The sequence below is a fragment of the Rhinoraja longicauda genome, chromosome 22 (assembly GCF_053455715.1).
Source record: "Rhinoraja longicauda isolate Sanriku21f chromosome 22, sRhiLon1.1, whole genome shotgun sequence".
NCBI classification, from domain to species: Eukaryota; Metazoa; Chordata; class Chondrichthyes; order Rajiformes; family Arhynchobatidae; genus Rhinoraja; species Rhinoraja longicauda.
In genome coordinates, this window is record NC_135974.1 from 18,176,221 (window position 1) to 18,196,457 (window position 20,237).

At 48.6% G+C, this 20,237-nt stretch overlaps 1 protein-coding gene across 1 annotated transcript in view; it reads right to left on the reverse strand.

Annotated features, from left to right (window-relative positions):
- col9a3 (collagen, type IX, alpha 3) overlaps positions 1-20,237 on the reverse strand; it is a 76,695-nt gene that overhangs the window by 55,667 nt on the left and 791 nt on the right. Inside the window, exons 2-9 of the mRNA XM_078418893.1 lie at positions 18,570-18,629; positions 8,642-8,677; positions 8,469-8,540; positions 5,791-5,844; positions 3,888-3,932; positions 2,571-2,594; positions 1,195-1,248; positions 382-435 (exon numbers count right to left, since the gene is read on the reverse strand). Coding sequence (XP_078275019.1) covers positions 382-435; positions 1,195-1,248; positions 2,571-2,594; positions 3,888-3,932; positions 5,791-5,844; positions 8,469-8,540; positions 8,642-8,677; positions 18,570-18,629 — 399 coding nt within the window. The remainder of the gene's footprint in view (positions 1-381; positions 436-1,194; positions 1,249-2,570; positions 2,595-3,887; positions 3,933-5,790; positions 5,845-8,468; positions 8,541-8,641; positions 8,678-18,569; positions 18,630-20,237) is intronic.

The following is a 20,237-nucleotide window of genomic DNA, read 5'->3' on the forward strand; positions in this document are numbered from 1 at the left end:
CTGTGGCTGGTGGGTGATGGAGTTAGGGGACGGGTGGGTGGTGGGTGGTGGTGGGTGGAGGTGGATGATGGGTGGGTGGATGATGGGTGGCAAGAGTTCAGTGTTGGGTGATCGGTGGGTGGGTGGTGGGTGGGTGATGGGAGGTTGGTGGGTAACTGGTGGGTGGTGGGTGGGTTATGGGTGATGGGTGGCAAGAGTTCAGTGTTCGGTGAGGTGGGGGGTTGGTGGGTGACGGATTGCCAGTGGTGGGTGGTAGGTAGGTGGTGAGAGGTGGGTGGTGGTTGATGGGAGGTGCATGGTATGTGGTGGATGTTGGATGTTCTCGAACCTCCTCAAGTTGGTTCCGGAGTCTCAAACATCTGCCATGGGTGTCACACTTACCGGAGGTCCAGGGGGTCCGAGAGGTCCTGGAAGTCCACGAAGACCATCACCACCCTGGGTAGACAGGGAGAACATTAGCACTGACGGGGTTACACCCTGTGCGCACGTGCGGGCTGATACAGGAGTGGGCAGTGCCACGTCACAACGGCTGTGCCTCAGTATGCAGCCCTCTGCCCTGGCAAGTTCACATTGTGTCAATGTGTAGTACTGAGGAAGCACCGTGCTGTAGGAGGGGCAGTAATGAGAGAACACTGCAAGATTCCAAGCATCTGCAGTTCCTTGCGTCTTAGTCAAGATGTCTGTAAACGTTGGCCAGCCAGCGAATACCAGTCTGACAGGACGGGGTCGTGGTCTGGAGGACAGTGGTCTCCACACAACTGGGGACTTCTAGCTGGTCCCTGACATAAATACAGGCACCAAGACACACTCTAATCACACTCAGACAAGCTCGCTTAGACACAAGAACGCACACTCCAATGTATGGAGGCACAATGGCGCAGCGGAAGAGCTGCTGTCTGACAGCACTAGAGACCCGGGTTTGATCCTGACTATGGGTGCTGTCCACTTGACCTCTCTGTGACCACGTGGGTTTCCTCCGGGTGCTCTGGTTTCCTCCTACACTCCAAAGACGTGAGGGTTTGTAGGTTAACTGGTCCTCTGTAAATCAGCCCCCAGTGTGTAAGGAGTGGATGAGAAAGTGGGATAACACAGAACTAGTGTGAACGGGTGATCGATAGTTGGCGTGGAATCGGTGGGCTGAAGGACCTATTTCCATGCTGTATCTCTAAACTAAAGTAAACATTGTTCACTTACCCTTGGACCACTCGGACCCTGGGGGCCTTCCAGTCCAATGTCTCCTTGAGATCCCTGGAGAGGTTTAATGCAAAAAAGTTGGTGGTTTTTCTACAAACTATAAACCATTATAAGGCACAAAACCAGAAATAACCGGGACCATTATTTCCCAGAACATCCCAATCCACCCACTTCTTTCTGCACCCCTTGATTACTCTGTGAAAGTCTAACTGTGAGGCTCAGAGAAGTGGATGGGAGAATTCTTCCTCTCCTTTACCCACTGAATCTCCCAAGAGTCAAGGTCCAATTTCAATCTACCTTTGCTTGTGGGTAGGGGCTGTTGTTCTAATGCATGAGAAAGATTTCTTGTCCTGTTGTAGTCGGGAAACATAGCTTGTTGACGTGGGCTACACGCCCAACAGTTGTCCACTTGACCTCCAAACCCTGCCTCCCTGGGTCCACGTAAACTGCTGCCTGTGCCCTAGTTTGCGCCAAGCCCTAGTGAAGCCATCCTTGTGTGCGTTGATCCAGTCAGTCACTTCTCAAATGTAGACTTCTCATCCTATTTTCCAAATCTCATATTTCCTCTCCCTACATTGTCTCTGACATCACTACATACATACTACCAGCCTCCCCTGAAATGCCGACCCAACAAAATCCTATCTGTTTTGCAGCTTAAGAACATAAGATCAGTAACCGAAGCAAGGGTAGGTCGTGCTCGCCTGCTCTGCCACTTAAGACGGTGGCGTTGTGGCATAGCGATAGAGTTGCTGCCTTGCAGTGCCAAAGACCCGGGTTCAATCCTACTACGGGTGCTCTTTGTGTGGTTGTGCTTGATCTTTCCATGACCTCATGGGTTTCTTCCCGGTACTTCAGTTCCCTCACACATCCCAAAGACATCCGTGTTTGTAGGTTAATTGGTCCCCTGTAAATTGCCCCCAGTGTGTAGGGAGTGGATGTGAAAGTGGGATAACATAGAACTAGTGTGAGTTCTTGAAGTGTAGAGTCAATGTTCAGCATGGATTCGGTGGGCCGAAGGGCCTGTTTCCATGCTGCATCTCTGAATTAAACTAAACCAAAATGTAAAGGAGATCCAAGTAGAGGGAGGTGGGTGTATGGAACAAACTACAAGAGGGTCTGAAGAAGGGTCTCAACCCGAAACGTCGCCCATTCCTTCTCTCCAGAGATGCTGCCTGTCTCGCTGAGTTACTCCAGCATTTTGTGTCTACCTTCGATTTAAACCAGCATATGCAGTTCATTCCTACACAAACTACAAGAGGAGGTGGTTGAGGCAGATACAATCAGTGTTTAAAAAGCATTTTTTCAGGTACATGGAAAGGAAGGGCTGAGCGAGCTATCTCACATTGAGGTCCACATCCAGTAAAACTCTGACTTACCGGCAGTCCAATCTTTCCCGGCTCCTGTGTAATAAGGAAGAAAAATAAAACAATTACCATTATTGTAAAGGTCCAGCATCATACCTAATCCCCTTAGCAATGAGCTCAAACCTAATTCAATATAGACTCTCCCATGTCAGGAAGGGTGACTGTGACAGTTTACAGCAGGCAGCAAACCATCTCTGGAATGGCAGCAGAAGGACAAGGTGAGGCATCTCTTATTCAGTTGTAGAGCTGCTGCCTCACAGTGCCAAAGATCTGGGTTCGATCCTGACTTTGGGTGCTCTATGTGTGGAGTTTGCACGTTCCCCCTGCGACCTTGTGGGTTTCCTCCAGGTGCTCCGGTTTCCTCCCACATCCCAAAGGTGTGCGGATGTGTAGGTTAATTGGCCTCTGTAAATTGCCCTAGGTGTAGCGGGTAAATGCCAAAGTGGGATAGTATTGAACTAGCATGAACAGGTGATCGGTGATCGGCGTGGACTCGGTGAACATTTCCATGCTGTATCTTTAATCTAAACAATATAGTGTAAGTGTTTGGATTTTGGTTTTGTTGATGTGCAGTACTGAGAGAACGCCGCGAGATTCCAAGCATCTACAGTTCCTTGCGTCTCAGTCAAGATTTCTGTAAATGTTGGCCAGCCAAGGAACGCCAGTTAGCGCCCAGTCTGACAGGATGGGGTCGTAGTCTGGAGGACAGGAGTCTCCACACAGCTGGGGACTTCTGACCGGTCCCTGACATAAATACAGGCACCGATCTGGGTTCGATCTTGACTACAGGTGCTGCCTGTACAGAGTTTGTACTTTCTCCCTGTGACCACGTGGGTTTCCTCCGGGTGCTCCGGTTTCCACTCACACTCCAAAGTCATGCAGGTTTGCAGATTAATTTGCCACTGTGAAAGCTGTTGCTGGCGTGTAGGATAGAATTAGTGTATAGGTAATTGCTAGTCAATGTGGACTCGGTGGGCCGAAGGGCTCCTTTCCACGCTGTATCTCTAAACTAAACTAAATTATAGAGAAGGAAAAATAGATCAGTCATGATCGAATGGCAGAGTAGACTGAATGGCCTAATTCAGCTCCCATGTTTCATGGTCCTACCCCTACCCCCTGTCTTGCCCTCAGCTCCTCTGCCTCTCCCTCCTCCCCAAATTCCCCTCCCTCAGATCTCCCTCCCCCTCCCCCTTAGTTATTCCCTCCTCACAGCCACTGCCAGCAGTGGGAGGTAGTTTCCTGGCAGGCGGTGAATGCTGAGGGAGATGGGGACGAGGGCAGACCCCGGGGTTAGGCACCACCACGCACAGGTTCCGGATGTTCACTCACCGTCAGTCTGTCCTCACCGGGGGGTCCAGGAGGTCCAGGGTCTCCCTGTGAACAAACAACATCACAGCTCACTGTCAACATCGCCGGGCTGCTGCCCACTCTGGGCTGCACCCCCTTGCCCAGAGCTCCCACCCTCACACAGCACAGGTTCAAATCCCACTTCCGACTCACCGCCAGCGCGGTGCCGAGGGGTGGCTGCCCTGGGCGTTTGGGAAAGCCAAACAATCCGAGGATTGATGTAGGGTTCCGAACCGAAACGTCACCTATCCTGCCCTCCAGAGATACTGCCTGACTCACTGAGTTACTCCAGCACTTTGTGTCTTTTTGTTTTTTAAAGTGTTTGTTTCTTGTTTCTTTGACACATAATTGATGAAATTATTGCCTGGTATCAGGAGCACACGGATAAAGAGGCCTTCCTATTCATTGCTTGGTGCTTTCGATGGTTTCTTTCACAGTGCCTGCTGATCCCTCAATGACCACAGTGGCGGCATAGCCTTTTGTTCATTTATGTTTAAGGATTTTCACCCATGAAGCATTATTATTTGTGTTAACTACTGAGTTCCCGATTTAAGTGCTGATGTTTGTCTCTGTCTTTGTTTAGTCTCGGATTTTCTCACGCTTTGCTTTGTACTCTTATTTATTAGGATTCTAGCGAAAGCCTTTTTGAGTTTAACTTACTCCTGACTCCTGAGTCTTCTCAGCACAAAAAAACGTTTGCACTGTACCTCAGTACATGTGACAATAAACTAAACTAAACTGGGGTGGCAGAGTGGCGCAGCGGTAGAGTTGCTGCCTTATCGTGCCAGAGATCCGGGTTCAATCCTGACTAAGGGTGCTGTCTGTACGGAGTTTGTACGTTCTCCCCATGACCGCATGGGTTTTCTCCAGATGCTCCGGTTGCCGCCCACACTCCAAAGAAGTACAGGTTTTTAGATTAATTGGCTACAGTAAAGTGTAAGTTGTCCCTATTGTGTAGGATGGTGCTAGTACGAGGTGATCGCTGGTTGGCGCACTCAGTGGGCCGAAAGGCCTCGTTCCACTTCTCTAAATCTCTAAAGTCTGAACTAAACTTATATCTAAACATCTCTCAGTATTGTTAGTTTCAGATCATTCCATCGGAACAACAGTAACAATGCTGCAAATCCTCTGGTGAAGGTACTCCCACGGTGGTACTCGGGAGGCAGTTCCAGAATTTAGACCCAGTGACGATCAAGGAATAGGTTTCCCAGGTGAATGACTCAGAGGAAACTTCAGATGGAGGCTGTGCCTCGCATCCGTTGCCCCTCGTTTCTTGGTACTTGGAAGAAGCTGTGGGAAAAGGACACAATGTGCTGGAATAACCTAGTGGGTCAGGCAACATCTCTGGAGGACATGGTTAGGTGTCATCTTACACTCCCCTCCCCTCCACCTTAATCAATTTACCAATTCCACATTTCCCCACATTGTTTTTCTGCAGGTCATTGGTCCTGGTCTTTTCTCGCCTCCAGCTCTTCACCTCCGTCCCCTCCCCACTTCCTACTTTCAATCTGAAGAAGGATCCCGACCCGAAACATCGCTTATCCTTTTTCTCCAGAGAAATAGCCTGACCTGCTGAGTTACTCCAGCACTTGGACTGAAAACAGCCGCCCTCTTTCATTTATCTCCCACCATTGTGCCTCGGTGTCAGCTAGTCTGAACATACATGATGGCAAGTAATGGGCTCCAGGTTGATCTCACTGAGGCCCCTCAACCAATGCCACAGAATGCCCAGTGTGTGGTCAGCGTTGGCGTGTAGTCACGTTCTCTGCTGGGGGAGGGGCACAAGTATTCGTACATTCAGGATGTCTGTAAACTCTGCCACTGGGGGACCCGAGGCAAGGACACGAGGTGCAAGCTCAGACCATGCTGCTGAAATGCGACTTACCCGTTCTCCTCGCAATCCGTCCGCTCCGGATGTACCATCGGACCCAGGCAAACCCTGAAGAGATAAAATCAGTCATCAGCGAGGTCTTGGCATCATGTATGCATGGGTATCGTGGGCTGAACAGCCTGTTCCTGTGCTGTACTGTTCTATGTTCTCAGTTGAATGTTCTATGTACTCTGAACCAACTTCACTAGTTTTTAGTTTTAGTGTCAGAGATACAGCCTGGAAACAGGCCCTTCGGCCCAAGTCTGCACCGACCAGCGATCACCCTGTACACCAGCACTATTCTACACACTAGGGCCAATTTATAATCTATACCAAACCCAATTAACCTACAAAGTCAGGATTGAAACCAGGGTCCTGGCGCTGTATGGCAGCAACTCTACCGCTGCACCACTGAGCCGCCCCTAGTGCTGCTGGGATTTGTCCTGCCACAGCACAGGAACAGGCTGTTCAGCCTGCCACCAGTCTGGGTAGATGTCTACACACGTTTGGGTAATGGTCATCACAGTCAGAAGCACTGGTTATTAAATAACTCACGGTCACTGAGCAGCACCTGGACAGACTTCGGGGACTGAAGTCTCCAATCCCACACACACATCAGGTGACATGAGAGGTGGGAACTCTTTCCTAATACGCTGTTAACAAAGCTCGTTCCAGCAATTATTGTAATCTTTATCAATTTCCTTTTAGTAACTTTGTATGTCCCTTGACAGAAACCAGTGTGGAGATCCTATAGCACCTTATTTCCGATTCACTGATTAAATGATTTAATTCCCTGTGCACGTTAACTCCTGGAGAAGATATTTCACACTTCATAAGTTCATAAATTGTAGGAGCAGAATTAGGCCATTTGGCCCATTCAATCAGGGCTGATCTATCTTTCACTCTCAACCCCATTCTCCTGCCTTCTCCCCATAACCCCTGACACCCTTACTAATCAAGAATCTGTCTATCTCCGCCTTAAAAATATCCAAAGTCTGCTGTTCTATTTTTCTTGTCTAATCAATTCCCGCACGAAGGTGGTGATCTCAATCCAGGGATGTAGGCCTCTATTTGCAATCTCATGATGTTCTGAAGCACTTTACCGTCATTGAGGTTCTTTCGTAACAGGAGAATGAGTGGCCAATATGCATACAACTTTCCCGTAAAAATCAGCAACACTAGAGAATAGCCCGTTCCTTTCAGTGTTCTTGAAGGATACATTTCAGCCAGTTCCTGAGAGAAGCCAACCGAAATGGCCCACCTAAAATAGTCCTAATTGCCTGCATTTGACCCAAATCCATCTAAACCCTTTATCACATGCAGGCAGAGGAGATTAATTTAATCTGGCATCATGTTCAGTTCGGGCATTGTGGGCTGAAGGGCTTGTTCCTGTGCTGTACTGTTCTAGGTCTAAACCTTTCCTATCCATGTACCTGCCCAAAAATTGTCCCTCGAGTTCCGATTAATTCTTTTCCCTCTCACCTTAAATCCTCTGGTTCTTGATTCCCCTACTCTGGGTAAAAGACTTTATGCATTCACCCTTTCTATTCCTCTCATGATTTTGTTCACCTCCACAAGATCACCCCTCAGCCTCCTGCACTCCAAGGAATAAAGTTCACTTTTTTTTTGAAAGACAGGTTTACATAATGCCTTACAAAATCTTAGGCCATGATTAAGGGCAGTGGGATACGTATTAAGTGCCTGGTTTTGGAATGAAGGAAATGTGGCAGACAATTTGGGGAGATCAACAAGAGAGGAACTAGTTAAGACAGACACTAAATGCTGGAGTAGCTCAGCGGGTCAGGCAACATCTCCGGAAATAAAGAATAGATGACGTTTCGGGTCAGAAGCCATCTTCAGACTGAAAGCGGAGGTGGGAGGAGGGGGAGAGGCTGAATAAATGTACTGGAGGCGAGAAAAGGCCAGAACAAATCCGGGCCGGCAACAGATGACCTCAGGAAGGGTGGGGCCCATATTTGGCCGGGGAAGGTATCATAACAAGCGGGATAAGGATGTGAATGAACAGTGGAACTGGTAGGACAACGAGGGTGGAGAGGGGCAAAGAGAGGGGAGGGGATGCAGGAGTTACTTGAAATTAGAGAAATCAATGTTCATGCCATGAGCGTAAGCTGCCTAAGTGATGAGGCATGATTTTCAGTGATGTTAATTAAAGGTCAAGCATTGGGGAAGAGTTTTTTGTTCTGGACAGCCTTCTTTAAACTACATTCAACTGAGAGAAACTAGGATTTAACATTTCACCCAATAAAAGCATTGTTAACCCTGCAGCACTCCCTCGGTCCTATCGACACCCTTACCAAGCAAGTACCTATCAATCTCCACTTTAAAAATTCCCAATGACTTGGCCTCCACAGCCGTCTGTGGCAATGAATTCCACAGATTCACCACCCTCTGGCAAGAGAAATTCCTCCTCATCTCCTTCCTAAAGGGACGTCCTTTTACTCTGAGACTGTGCTCTCCGGTCCTAGACTTGTGGAATCATCCTCTCCACGTCCACTCTCTTCAGGCCTTTCATTATTTGGTGAGCTTCAATGAGGTCGCCCCTCATCCTTCTACTGGCTGTTTCACACTTCAGGACTTTCTCATGCACCAGTGCCAAACGTCAGTCCCCTCTCTGCTCCCCCACAACAGGTTAGGGGTTCAGACGGATAATAGAAGGCAGGATTGGTACTCACGTCTATTCCGGGCAGTCCGGCCAAGCCTGCGATTCCGGGGGTCCCTGGGTCTCCAGGTTCACCCGCGAAGCCCTGAATAGAAATTAAAGTAAAAGTGGTCAAAGATGTCCAGCATTCTGTGGAACCGCACTGAACAGTGCTCCGCGTTTTTGTAATTAATGTCATTAACTTACCGGTGGACCCGGTAAACCAGGAGGCCCAGGTTCACCCTGTTGAAAGCAAAGGAGATAAATGTCAGATATGCCTGGAAACAGCAGATCACAGCAGTTACATTTACAGAGAAAATCAAGCATAGGGAACAGGTCACTTGATCCAATTCGGCATCACCCCAATGATAAATTTTTGAAAAGAGACAGACTGCTGGAGTAAATCAGCAGGTCAGGCAGCATCTGTGGAGAATGTGGATAGGTGACATTTTGGGTCAGGACCCTTCTTCAGATTGATTGCAGTAGAGGGAGAAAGTTGGAAGAGAGGTGGGGGCAGGTATTTTTAAAGCACAGATTGACAGGTTCTTGATTTGTACGGGGAGAAGGCAGGAGAATGGGGATAGGGAAAGATAGATCAGCCATGATTGAATGGTGGAGAAGACTCGATGGGCCGAATGGTCTCATTCTGCCTCTGCGACTTATGAACATGACCAAACCTTGTGAGCGATAAGTGTTTACAGTGAGGGGGGCAGTTGACAGATGGTTGCACAAAGGCCAGAGATGAAAAGACAATGAGATAAGATGAGGAGAGAAATTAAATGTGAAACCAGGGGAAGAGATGTAGGTGGAAAGTGATGCGGAAGGGGAAAGGGGAGATGGTTTGTGAGAGTAATGGGTGCACATTCAGATGGGGCACAGGGAAGAGAGGGGGGGGGGGGGGGAAGGAGGTGGGGAGGGAAAGAGGGAAGGGTTATTGTTAGCTAGTTACCGACAAATTGAGAATTCAATGTTCATACCATTGGGTTGTAAGCTACCCAAGCAGTAGGTCTCAATGATTCTACAGTTGCACCATAGAGAGTATCACAGACTGTTTTGGGATCGGCCCTTTGAGACTAAAGGAATGGGTGATGTTTTGGGTCGAGACCCTTCTTCAGACTGAACCCAAAAACGACCCGAAAGGTCACCCATTCCTTTTCTCTGAGGTACTCAAGCTTTTTGTGTCTATCTTCGGTGTAAACCATCATTTTCAAATCCTTCCTACACATAATTAAGGACAATTTACATCCCTGTCATTCCTTCTACTCCCCTCTACCATTGGGCAGAAGATACAAAGCATGAAAACACGTACCACCAGATTCAGGTACAGCTCCCTCCCCTCTGTTGTCAGATTCTTGAAGGGGGGTAAGTGGCTGCACCACGGCAGGACCTACACAGCGACTGGTAGGGCTCTGGAGAGTGTTGTAGAACAGAGGGATTTAGGAGTGCAGGTACATAATTCTTTGAAAGTGATATCACAGGCTGACAGGGTGCTCCGCCCATAGAAAGCATTTTATCAGGATGCTTCACAGCTTGGTTTGGGAACTGGTCCATCCAAGACTGCAAGAAATTCCAGCAAATTGTAGACGCAGCCCAGACCATCACACAACTCAACCTCCCTTCTATTGACTCCATTTATACTTCATGCTGCCTCAGCAAGGCCAGCAGCATAAGCAAGTTTGAATTGCACTCTGGCCACTCCCTCTTCACCCCTCTCCCATCAGACAAAAGGTATAGAAGTGTAAAAATGCACACCTCCAGATTCTGGGACAGTTTCTTCCCAGCTATTATCAGGCAACTGAATCACCCGACAACAACCAGAGAACTACTATCCACCTCATTGGTAACCCTCGGACTATCCTTGATCGGATTTTGCTGGCTTTACCTTGCGCTAAACTTTATTTCATTTATCTATAAACTGTAAATGATGTTTTGTCTTTCTGCTGACTGGTTTGTAGGCTACACAAGTTTTCCAATGTACCTCCTCGGTACGTGACAATAATCTAAACTGAACTGAACTCAACTGAACTGGTCAAGAAGGCTTTGGATACATAGGCCTACATCATTCAGAGTACTTAGTATAGAAGTTGAGAGGTTACGTTAGAGCTGTACAAAATATTGATGAGGCCATGTTTGGAGTTTTGTGTTCCGTTATGGTCATCCTGTTGTAGGATGATATTAAGCTGGAAAGACTGCGGAGAAGATTGACGAGGATGTTGCCAGGACTCAAGGGCCTGAGCTATAGGGTTGAGCAAGCTAGAACATTATTCCTTGAAGTGCAGTTGGATGATGAACGATCTTGTAGAGGTGTATAAAATCATGAGGAAGAGAAAGGATAAATGTGGTCCATCACATGGACCAGACTGCCCACCATTGACTCCATCTATACTTTACACTGTCTCAGAAAAGCACCCAACATAATCAAAGACTTGCCCCACTCTGTCATTCCTTCTCATCCCTGCTCCCAACCGGCAGAATCTTGAAAGTGCGCACCACCAGACTCAGCAACAGCTTCTTCCCCTTGGCTATCAGGCTTCTGAACAGTCCTTCCATAAGCTAGGGTACTGTCCGATTCACCTCTAGCCCATTGCGGACATTGGACTATGTCTGGAATTGATGTGCTACAATGTTAAGAACTATATTCTGCACTCTGTATCTTCCCCTTTGCTCTATCTATTGTACTTGAGTTTGACTTGAATGTGTCTATGTATGGCATATCCGATCTGATTGGATAGCATGCAAAACAAAGCTTTTCACTGTACCTCGATACACGTGACAATAATAAAGCAAACGCAAACCTTTTAGAGTCCAGAACACACTGCGAGTTTCTTTTCGCTTGCTGCGTAGAACATCACCATGGTGACAGGATTAGCAGCCCTCTGTGCAAGAGGTGTGAAAAGGATTTGATGTCTGTTTGATCATTGTGGAGGCTGATTCAATTGCAGCATTCAGGTAGGTCATGGAGAGCAAAGAATTTGTAGTGTTGTACACGACTAGCTAGCTTGCTCTTGCCTGGAATCTGTGTGGACTCAATGGTGTAGGTATTGTGCAGAGGAGTGGGGGAGCTGTATTTGAACCCAAGGACAAACAGAACTGCTTCACGAGAGCGATTTTACTCAAAGGAATTTCACAGTAAGGCTCAAATAGAAACATGCCTTCCAATGCTAATAAAGCAAAATGAAAAGCAAAAACCAGGCTCTGGCAGCTGTCAGTAGTCCAGTTAATTAGTAATTAAAAGGTGAACTAATTAACTAGACTAGTGGGGCAAACATAATTAACTGGCGTTAACTGGTCAAATTACAAATCTGACTAGCTCTATGATTTATAGTCTGTGTCAAGTGCGACAAGAATAAACTAAACTAAAATAATAATCTAAAACCCTTCCTTTCCAAACACATTGATTTGTAACACACAAGCTCTTACTGCCCCTCATAACTACCACCCGCAGGCCTGTACAACGTTCTACGAGCAAAACAGTCACAGGTTAATGAAGGTAAAAGCCTAAAGCCAAGTTTATGTTTGAGCTTTCGAAGAGGAGAGAGTTGGACCGATGCCAGTGTGACCCAGCGCCACAGAAAGGTAACACCACTGGATTCAGAAAGGTTCAAACTGATACTGAAGCTCTTTATACTAAAATGAAGAGTAAACCCCTACACTGCCAGTGGGTTTAGTTTACTTTAGAGATACAGCGTGGAAACAGGTCCTTCCACCCAAACTATATTTCTCGTAATTAATTTTATATACTTCTATCAGGTCTCCTCGCAACCTATGGCACCCCAGAGAAAACAATCCATATGTCCAACTGGTATGGTTATAATTAATTATTATTATAACTATACTTTCTAATCCAGGTAACCTTGTGGTAAACCCCATCTGTGCCCTCTCCAAAGCCCCCACATCCTTCCTGTAATGGAACGACCAAAACTGCATGCGGTACTCCAAACGCATTCCAACCAAAGTTTTATAAAGTTGCACAACGTCAACACCTAATCACCTCAACGGTCCACAAGTCATCTAAGTTCTCCCGAGATGCTGCCTGACCTGCTGAGTTACTCCAGCATTTTGTGAATAAATCGATTTGTACCGATCTGCAGTTATTTTCTTATACTACTTGTTGCTCCACTGCGATTTCTCTTCGAGGTATGTCCACTTTGAAGAAGTTCTCCTCCTCTCTTCGACGAGAGTTTAGCAACATGCTCTCTCGCTGCTCCCCCTCTGTGATTTCTCCTGCCCTCCTACTCTACGACCACATCTTGACCCAGACTCGCTACCACAGCCACATCTGCTTCCAGTCTGAAGAAGGGTCTCGACCCGAAACGTCACCCATTCCTTCTCTCCCGAGATGCTGCCTGACCTGCTGAGTTACTCCAGCATTTTGTGAATAAGTCATCTAAGTAGACCTGGTATGGTCTTTAAGCAGTTCAGTTTAGCTTAATTTAGAGATAAACCTTCAAGTGCGAACCGACCAGCGATAACCTGTACATTAGTTCTATCCGACATGCTAGGGACAATTTACATAGACCAATTAACCTGCAAACCTGCACATCTATGGAATGTGGGAGGAAACCAGAGCACCCGGAGAAACTCACGCGATCACAGGGAGAATTGAACTGAATTGAATTGAGCATACAAACTCTGTACAGACAGCACCCGTACTCAGGATCGAACCTGGGTCTCTGGTGCTGTCAAGACAGCAACCCTACTACTGTGCCACCATGGTTAAGGGGAAGAAACACCCATCTCCATGGACCTTACTTCTTATATTTTTTTAATTTAATATGCTATTTAATTTAGTTCTTTCTTAACTGATGTACTCTACCAAAGATTTTTAATCAAAAGCTGAAGATGCATTCCTGATTCTCCAATCTACCTTGTTGCAGCCCAGGCACTTTTTTTCTAATCTGCACTTTCTCTGTAGCTGTAACACTATATTCTACATTCTGTTTCCTGTCCATTTTGCTGATGTGTGGTATGCTTTGTGTAGGAAGGAACTGCATATGCGGTTTACACCGAAGACGGCACGGTAGCGCAGCGGTAGAGTTGCTGCTTTACAGCGAATGCAGCGCCGGAGACTCAGGTTCGATCCTGACTACGGGTGCTGCACTGTAAGGAGTTTGTACGTTCTCCCCGTGACCTGCGTGGGTTTACTCCGAGATCTTCGGTTTCCTCCCACACTCCAAAGACGTACAGGTATGTAGGTTAATTGGCTGGGTAAATGTAAAAATTGTCCCTAGTGGGTGTAGGATAATGTTAATGTACGGGGATCACTGGGCGGGATCACTGGGCGCGCCGGACTTGGAGGGCCGAAAAGGCCTGTTTCCGGCTGTATGTATATGATATGATATGATATGATATGATAGACACAACATGCTGGAGTAACTCAGCGGGACAGGCATCTTTTGTGGTATGCTTTGACTGGTTACCACACAAAACAAAGACTTTCACTGTATCTCAGGACTCACGTCAATAATGAACTAACACCAGTGGAGCAGCAGGTGGAGCCGCTGCCTCACAGTGCCAGAGACTTCAGTCCTGACCTCAGGTACTGTCTGTGTGGAGTTTGCAGGTTTTCTGTTTCTCTCAAATGCCCTGATTTCCTTCTACATAAAGAGATTACAGAGAGTGGTAGACACTGCCTGGTCCATCACGGCCTCCTCACCATCGAGGAGAAGCATAGCCACCTCACCATCGAAGGATTCTACAGGACACGCTGCCTCAAAAAGGCAGCTAGCATCATCAAAGACCCACACCATCCTGGCCACACTCTCATCTCCCTCCGACCACTGGGAAGAAGGTACAGGAGCCTGAAAACCGTGACCACCAGGTTCAAGAACAGCTACTTCCCAACAACCATCGGGCTCTTGAACACTGCACAACACTAACCTCCACAATGAACTTCTATGGACTTCTTTGGTTGCAATAAGGACTTTTGGGTTTTCTGCATGAGAATTGGGGTGAATAATGTTTTGTTTATTATATATTGGCATTGTATTGTATTTACAGACTTGCTATGCTGCTGCAAGTAAGAATTTAATTGTTCTGTTGATGGTACATATGGCACTTAAACACTCTCGACTTGACACCCAAAGGGGTGTTGTTTGCTGGGTTAATTGACCCATTGGTTAATTGGTAAATTACCTCTAGTGTAAGGAGGGGAATTTATGGGGGGGAGGGGAGAAATGGATAGATGGTCAGTGTGGACACAGCAGTTAAGGGCCTGTATGGGTTTATCCACCTCTCCCGTCAACAAATCTTCCATCTCCCACCTTATCTGTCGGACGTGCTTTTAGAACTGAAGCTTTCAGCGTGTTGACCCCCCACTTTACACATCTAATTCAAGACCCAGATTTGCACACAGAAGCAATGAATCCACAGAACAAACATAGAACAGCACAGCACACTCTGTGGGCCCACTCTGTCTTTGTCGTACCTGATGCCAAGTTAAACTATGTATAGGAAGGAACTGCAGATGCTGGTTTACACTGAAGACTGACACAAAATGCTGGTGTAACTCAACAGGTCAGGCAGCATTTCTGGAGAAAAGGAATAGGTGACGTTTCAGGGCAAGTCTGAAGAAGGGTCTCAACCCAAAATGTTACCTATTTCTTTTCTCCAGAGATGCTGCCTGACCTGCTGAGTTACTCCAGCATTTTGTGGTGAAGTTAAACTAACCTCCTCTGCCTGCATGTGATCCATATCCCTCCATCCCCTGCATATCCATGTGCAAATATAAAAGTCTCTTAAACACCCCTCCCTATTGTATCTGCCTCCATCACCATCCCAGGCATCCACCACTCTCTGTGTAAAACATTTTCCCTGCACATCTCTTTTAAACTTTGCCTCTCTCACCTTAAAGCTCTGCCTTCTAGTATTTGACAATTTCACCTTGAAAGAAAGGTTCTAACTGTCTACCCAAACTATATTTCTCATAATTTTATATACTTCTATCAGGTCTCCTTGCAACCTGTGGCACCCCGGAGAAGACAACCCATATGTCCAACTAGTATTGTTATAATTAACTATTATTATAACTATACTTTCTAATCCAGGTAACCTTCTGGTAACCCCAACTGTGCCCTCTCCAAAGCCCCCATATCCTTCCTGTAATGGAACGACCAAAACTGCATGCTATACTTCAAACGCATTCTAACCAAAGTTTTATAAAGTTGCATAATAACTTTAAATACAAGTTAACCTCAACACCTAATCACCTCAACGGTCCACAAACCATCTAAGTAGACCTGGCATTGTCTTTAAGCAGTTCAGTTTAGCTTAGTTTAGAGATACAGCTTGGAAAGAGGCCCTCCTGCCCACCAAGTCTGCACCGACCAGTGATCACCCATACACTAGTTCTATCCCACGCACTAGGGACAATTTACAGAAACCAATTAACCTCTGAGGGGGAAGGTGGGAGAAAACCGGAGCACCCAGAGAAAACCCACGTGGTCACAGGGAGAATGTACAAACTCCCTGCAGACAGCACCCATAGTCAGGATTGAACCCAGGTCTCTGGCGCTGTAAGGCATCAACTCTATCGCTGTGCCTTGGTGTTGCCCAGTAAAGCTCTTTAGTTGAAAGAGTGCACCAGGGTGCCATTTCTCTCAGGGACAACATTGCTCTACATGAAACCGAAGAAGTTTCTCCTCCACCACCGACAATGCTTGCTCCACCCACTCCAACCCCTGACTCTCTCCCAGTTATCCTACTTTATACTTTACTCAATCAACATCACATCACACGCTGGCCTCTTTTCCCTTGCATCGTGATCATTGCCACATTACCAAGTTTGGAATCGTGCTGTGCATGATTTGACCAGTGCATCCCCAACAACAGTCCTGATGCAGCATCACAACCTGAAACATCGACCCTTTCTTTGCCTTCACAGATGCTGCTTGACCCACTGATATCCTCCAGCAGTTTACTTTTTGCAACAGATGTTTTGAGGGATACAGGCCAAATGCAGGCAAATGTGACTAAGATAGTACAGCAATTTTGCCAGCATGGATAACATCAGGGGTGCAGTACTGCTGGAGCTCACCGGACGGAGTGCCACTCTAGTAAAGCCAAAACAAACAGCGTGGACTTTTAACTAGTGGGGAATTTAATAGCAGCCGCTCCGGCACCAGTGACAGCTCCGGCACCTGAAAAATTTGCACAGCAACACTGGATAACATGGGCTGAAGGGCCTGTTTCCATGCTATTCAGCTCGACAGTAGGAAGAACTTGGGGGTATTACCATCCGCACCCTGTTCGGCTGTAGGAGATGCCCCCAGGACACGATGGTTGAAAATGTCCGTGCGAGGAGAGGGACGACGGTTTGGGGGTTTGACTGGATGGGGGTGATAGCTACAACGGGCCTTTATGGCCAGCTGCCTTTTAAATGGCGCCAAAACCTGGTAAATATGGACTCAGTTGGCTGTTTCTATGCATTATTTGCTTAATTGGGGATTATATTATGTATGGCAAAAACCTTATTGGTCTGTAGGCAAAAAAAAAGAATCTCATTGGACCTTGGTATACGTTGCAAAAAATGAACAATTGAGTCTTAGAGAGTTTTCGTGGCTTCACCCAGAGAGTTGTGAATCTGCGGAATTCTCTTCCACAGAGGGCAGTGGAGGCCAATTCACTGGATGTATATAAGAGAGAAAGTTGGATATAGCTCTTAGGGCTAACGGAAACAAGGGATATGGGGATCATCAGCCATGATCATATTGAATGGCAATGCTGGCTCGTAGGGCCGAATGGCCTACTCCTGCACCTCTTTTCTATGTTTCTATGTTACCTCTGTCCTGGTGCATTGCTATTGAGGTACTGGGGACTGTGTTTAAGGAGGGTCAGTCCTCTGGGGGGGACCATTGGAGGGAGATCCCAATGTCCCTCATTCAAACCCAAGTGACGTCATTGACGAAGGTGGAACCTCGAGGTGGGAATGAAGCTGTGGACCATCCCACGCAACTGCATCTCATTCCACCAGTCCTCAGTTAAGTTAGAACTTTAAAACGTCTTCAGAAAAGTTACACTTAAACCCACCTGTGGGCAGGTAGGTGAGCGCAGGAAATAAAATGTTTCTTCTCTCTCAGCTGGACTATCAAAAGTTGATTTAATTTTAATTGTGTTTTAATTTAAATTAAGAAAATAAATACACCCGCAGTTGTTAAGGAAATCCAGTTGCTGGAAATGGAGGGATAGGGATCCAGGTGTAGAGGCTTTGGAGAGGGTGCAGAAGAGGTTTACAAAGGATGCTACCTGCAGTAGAAGGTATTAGCTATAACGAGTTGGACAAACATGGATTGTTTTCCCTGGAGCATTAGAGGCTGAGGAGAGATCTGACAGACGTATATAAAATTACCAGAGGCATAGATAGGTCAGAACCAATGTGAAAATATAAAATACTAACGGCATAGCTTTAAGGTCAGAGGGAGAAAGTTTAAAGGTGATGTGTGGAGCAAGTTTTGTTTTACCCAGAGGGTGGTTGTCTGTTTGGGGGTGGGTGGGGGGAGAGCAGATACTACAATGGCGTTAAATAGGCTTTTGGGTGGTATGTAGGATGATGGTGGGGGATTTGGATCATGTGCAGGCAGAGGGTATTAGATTTTTTTGTGGCACCATGTTCAGCACAGAGATCGAGGGCCGAAGGGGCTGATCTTATGCTGTGCTGTTCTACGCTGCAACGAGTCTGACATTACTGAGTCCCGCTTTAGTTTAGTTTAGAGATACAGCGAGGAAAACAGGCCCTTTGGGCCACCGAGTCCACGTGGCCCAACCATCACCCCGTCCACCAGCTCCAAACTACGTACTTGGGACAATTTACAGAACGAAGCCAAGTAACCTACAAACCCGTACGTCTTTAGGGTGTGTGGGCGGAAACCGCAGCGCCCGGAGAAAACCCACGCGGTCACAGCGAAAACATACGAACTCCGTACAGATAGACACAAAATGCTGGAGTAACTCAGTGGGACAGGCAGAATCTCTGGAGAGAAGGAATGGGTGACGTTTCGGGTCGAGAAACTTCTTCAGGCTGGGCAGTCAGCGGAGAAGTAGACGATGGAAGGGTAAGTTGTGAAAACGACAGATCCCTGGTCTGTGGCGGCAGCGCTGCAAGGAGCCGGCTGGCTGTTCATTCACACTGGCTACTCACATCAATGCCGTCGTCTCCCGGGGGTCCCGGCGGGCCGGTCGCGCCTCCGTTGAACTGCGCCTGAGAGGCCGAGGGGCAGAGAGTGGAGATCAGGACAAGAAATAAAACGGAGCGCACGCACTCAGTCTGGGCTGCGCCTCGCTCGGGTCATTACAAAGATCCCACGGTGCCGGAGGGGGAGTCTGAGCGGCAATACGCGGGGTAGAGGGGAAACCGCCGAGTACTGTCTACCCCCAAAATCTGGCAGACGGGGGGAGAGGGGGAGAAGAGAGGGGGAGAAGGGAGGGGGTGAGTGGGAGAGGGTGAGGGGGAGAAGGGAGGGGGTGAGTGGGAGGGGGTGAGTGGGAGGGGCGAGTTGGGGAGAGAGGGGGGGAGAGGGAGAGAGGGGGGAGAGGGAGAGAGGGGGGGAGAGGGAGGGGGGGAGAGGGAGAGAGAGAGGGGGGGGAGGGGGAGAGGGAGGGGAAGTTGAGAGGGAGGGTGGAGAGAGGGAGGTTGGGGAGGAGAGAGAGGAGGGAAGAGAAGGGAGGGGTGGATGGGAAGGGAGGGTGGATGGGGAGGGAAAGGGGAGGGGGAGTGAAAGGGGAGGGGCGGGGAGAGACGATGAGGAACCACAGACATCGGTAACGTTCAACAGTTTGGATTCAAGCCCCGAGGGCGAGCAGAGAGATGAAATTCATCAGCTAGCACGGGCTTGATGGGGCGAATGGGTGGGGGTGGGGTGGGGTGGGGGTGGAGGGGTGGGGTGGGGGTGGAGGGATGGGGTGGGGGGTGGAGGGATGGGGTGGGGGTTGGGGGGATTGGGTGGGGGTTGGGGGGATTGGGTGGGGGTGGAGGGATGGGGTGGGGGGGATTGGGTGATTGGGTGGGGGTGGGTGGATTGGGTGGGTGTGGGGGGGATTGGGTGGGGGTGGGGGGATTGGCTGGGGGTGGGGGGATTGGCTGGGGGTGGGGGGATTGGCTGGGGGTGGGGGGATTGGGTAGGGGCAGGGGGTAGGGGCGGGCTCCGACAGAAGCCGGGGCGGGGCAGAGCAGGGAGTGCGGGTGTCCCGGCGGGGCCACACTGCCGCTCAGCCCAACGGTGCGGGGCAGATCCGTATTCCTTTCAACCCTGGAACTACACAGCGGGGATTCGAGGCAACAACGAGATCATTGTACATTGGGCTTGAGTACAGACTGGCAGTGTTCCTTGCACCGGGGGACGGGACGGGACAGGGGGTACACACAGAGGAACCCCATCCCCATCTCCCAACCCCCTCTCCCCCTCCCAACCCCCTCTCCCCCTCCCAACCCCCTCACCCCCTCCCAACCCCTCAATACTTTCCTCTCTCCCCCATCCCAACCCCCTTCCCTTCCAACCCCCACCTAACCCCTCTCCACCCACCCCCTCCCTCCCAAACCTCTCCATATTCTCTTCCACACCCCCCTCTCTCAATCCCCATTACCCCCCCCCTTCCTACCCCCTCCCCAAGCCCCTCCACCTCCCTTATCCCCCGCAGCCTCTCCAGTCAAAGCCAGAGTAACTCCCCCTGGGACAGAGCGGGAGTTCGCGTCCCCCACCCCCTCTCCCAGGACAGGAGCCCAAGAGAGGACAGTTCCCACTCACACCGCTCCCATCCCAGTCTCTGTCTCCCCCTCTCCGCCCCAAGCAAACCCCCTTTCCTCGGGGAA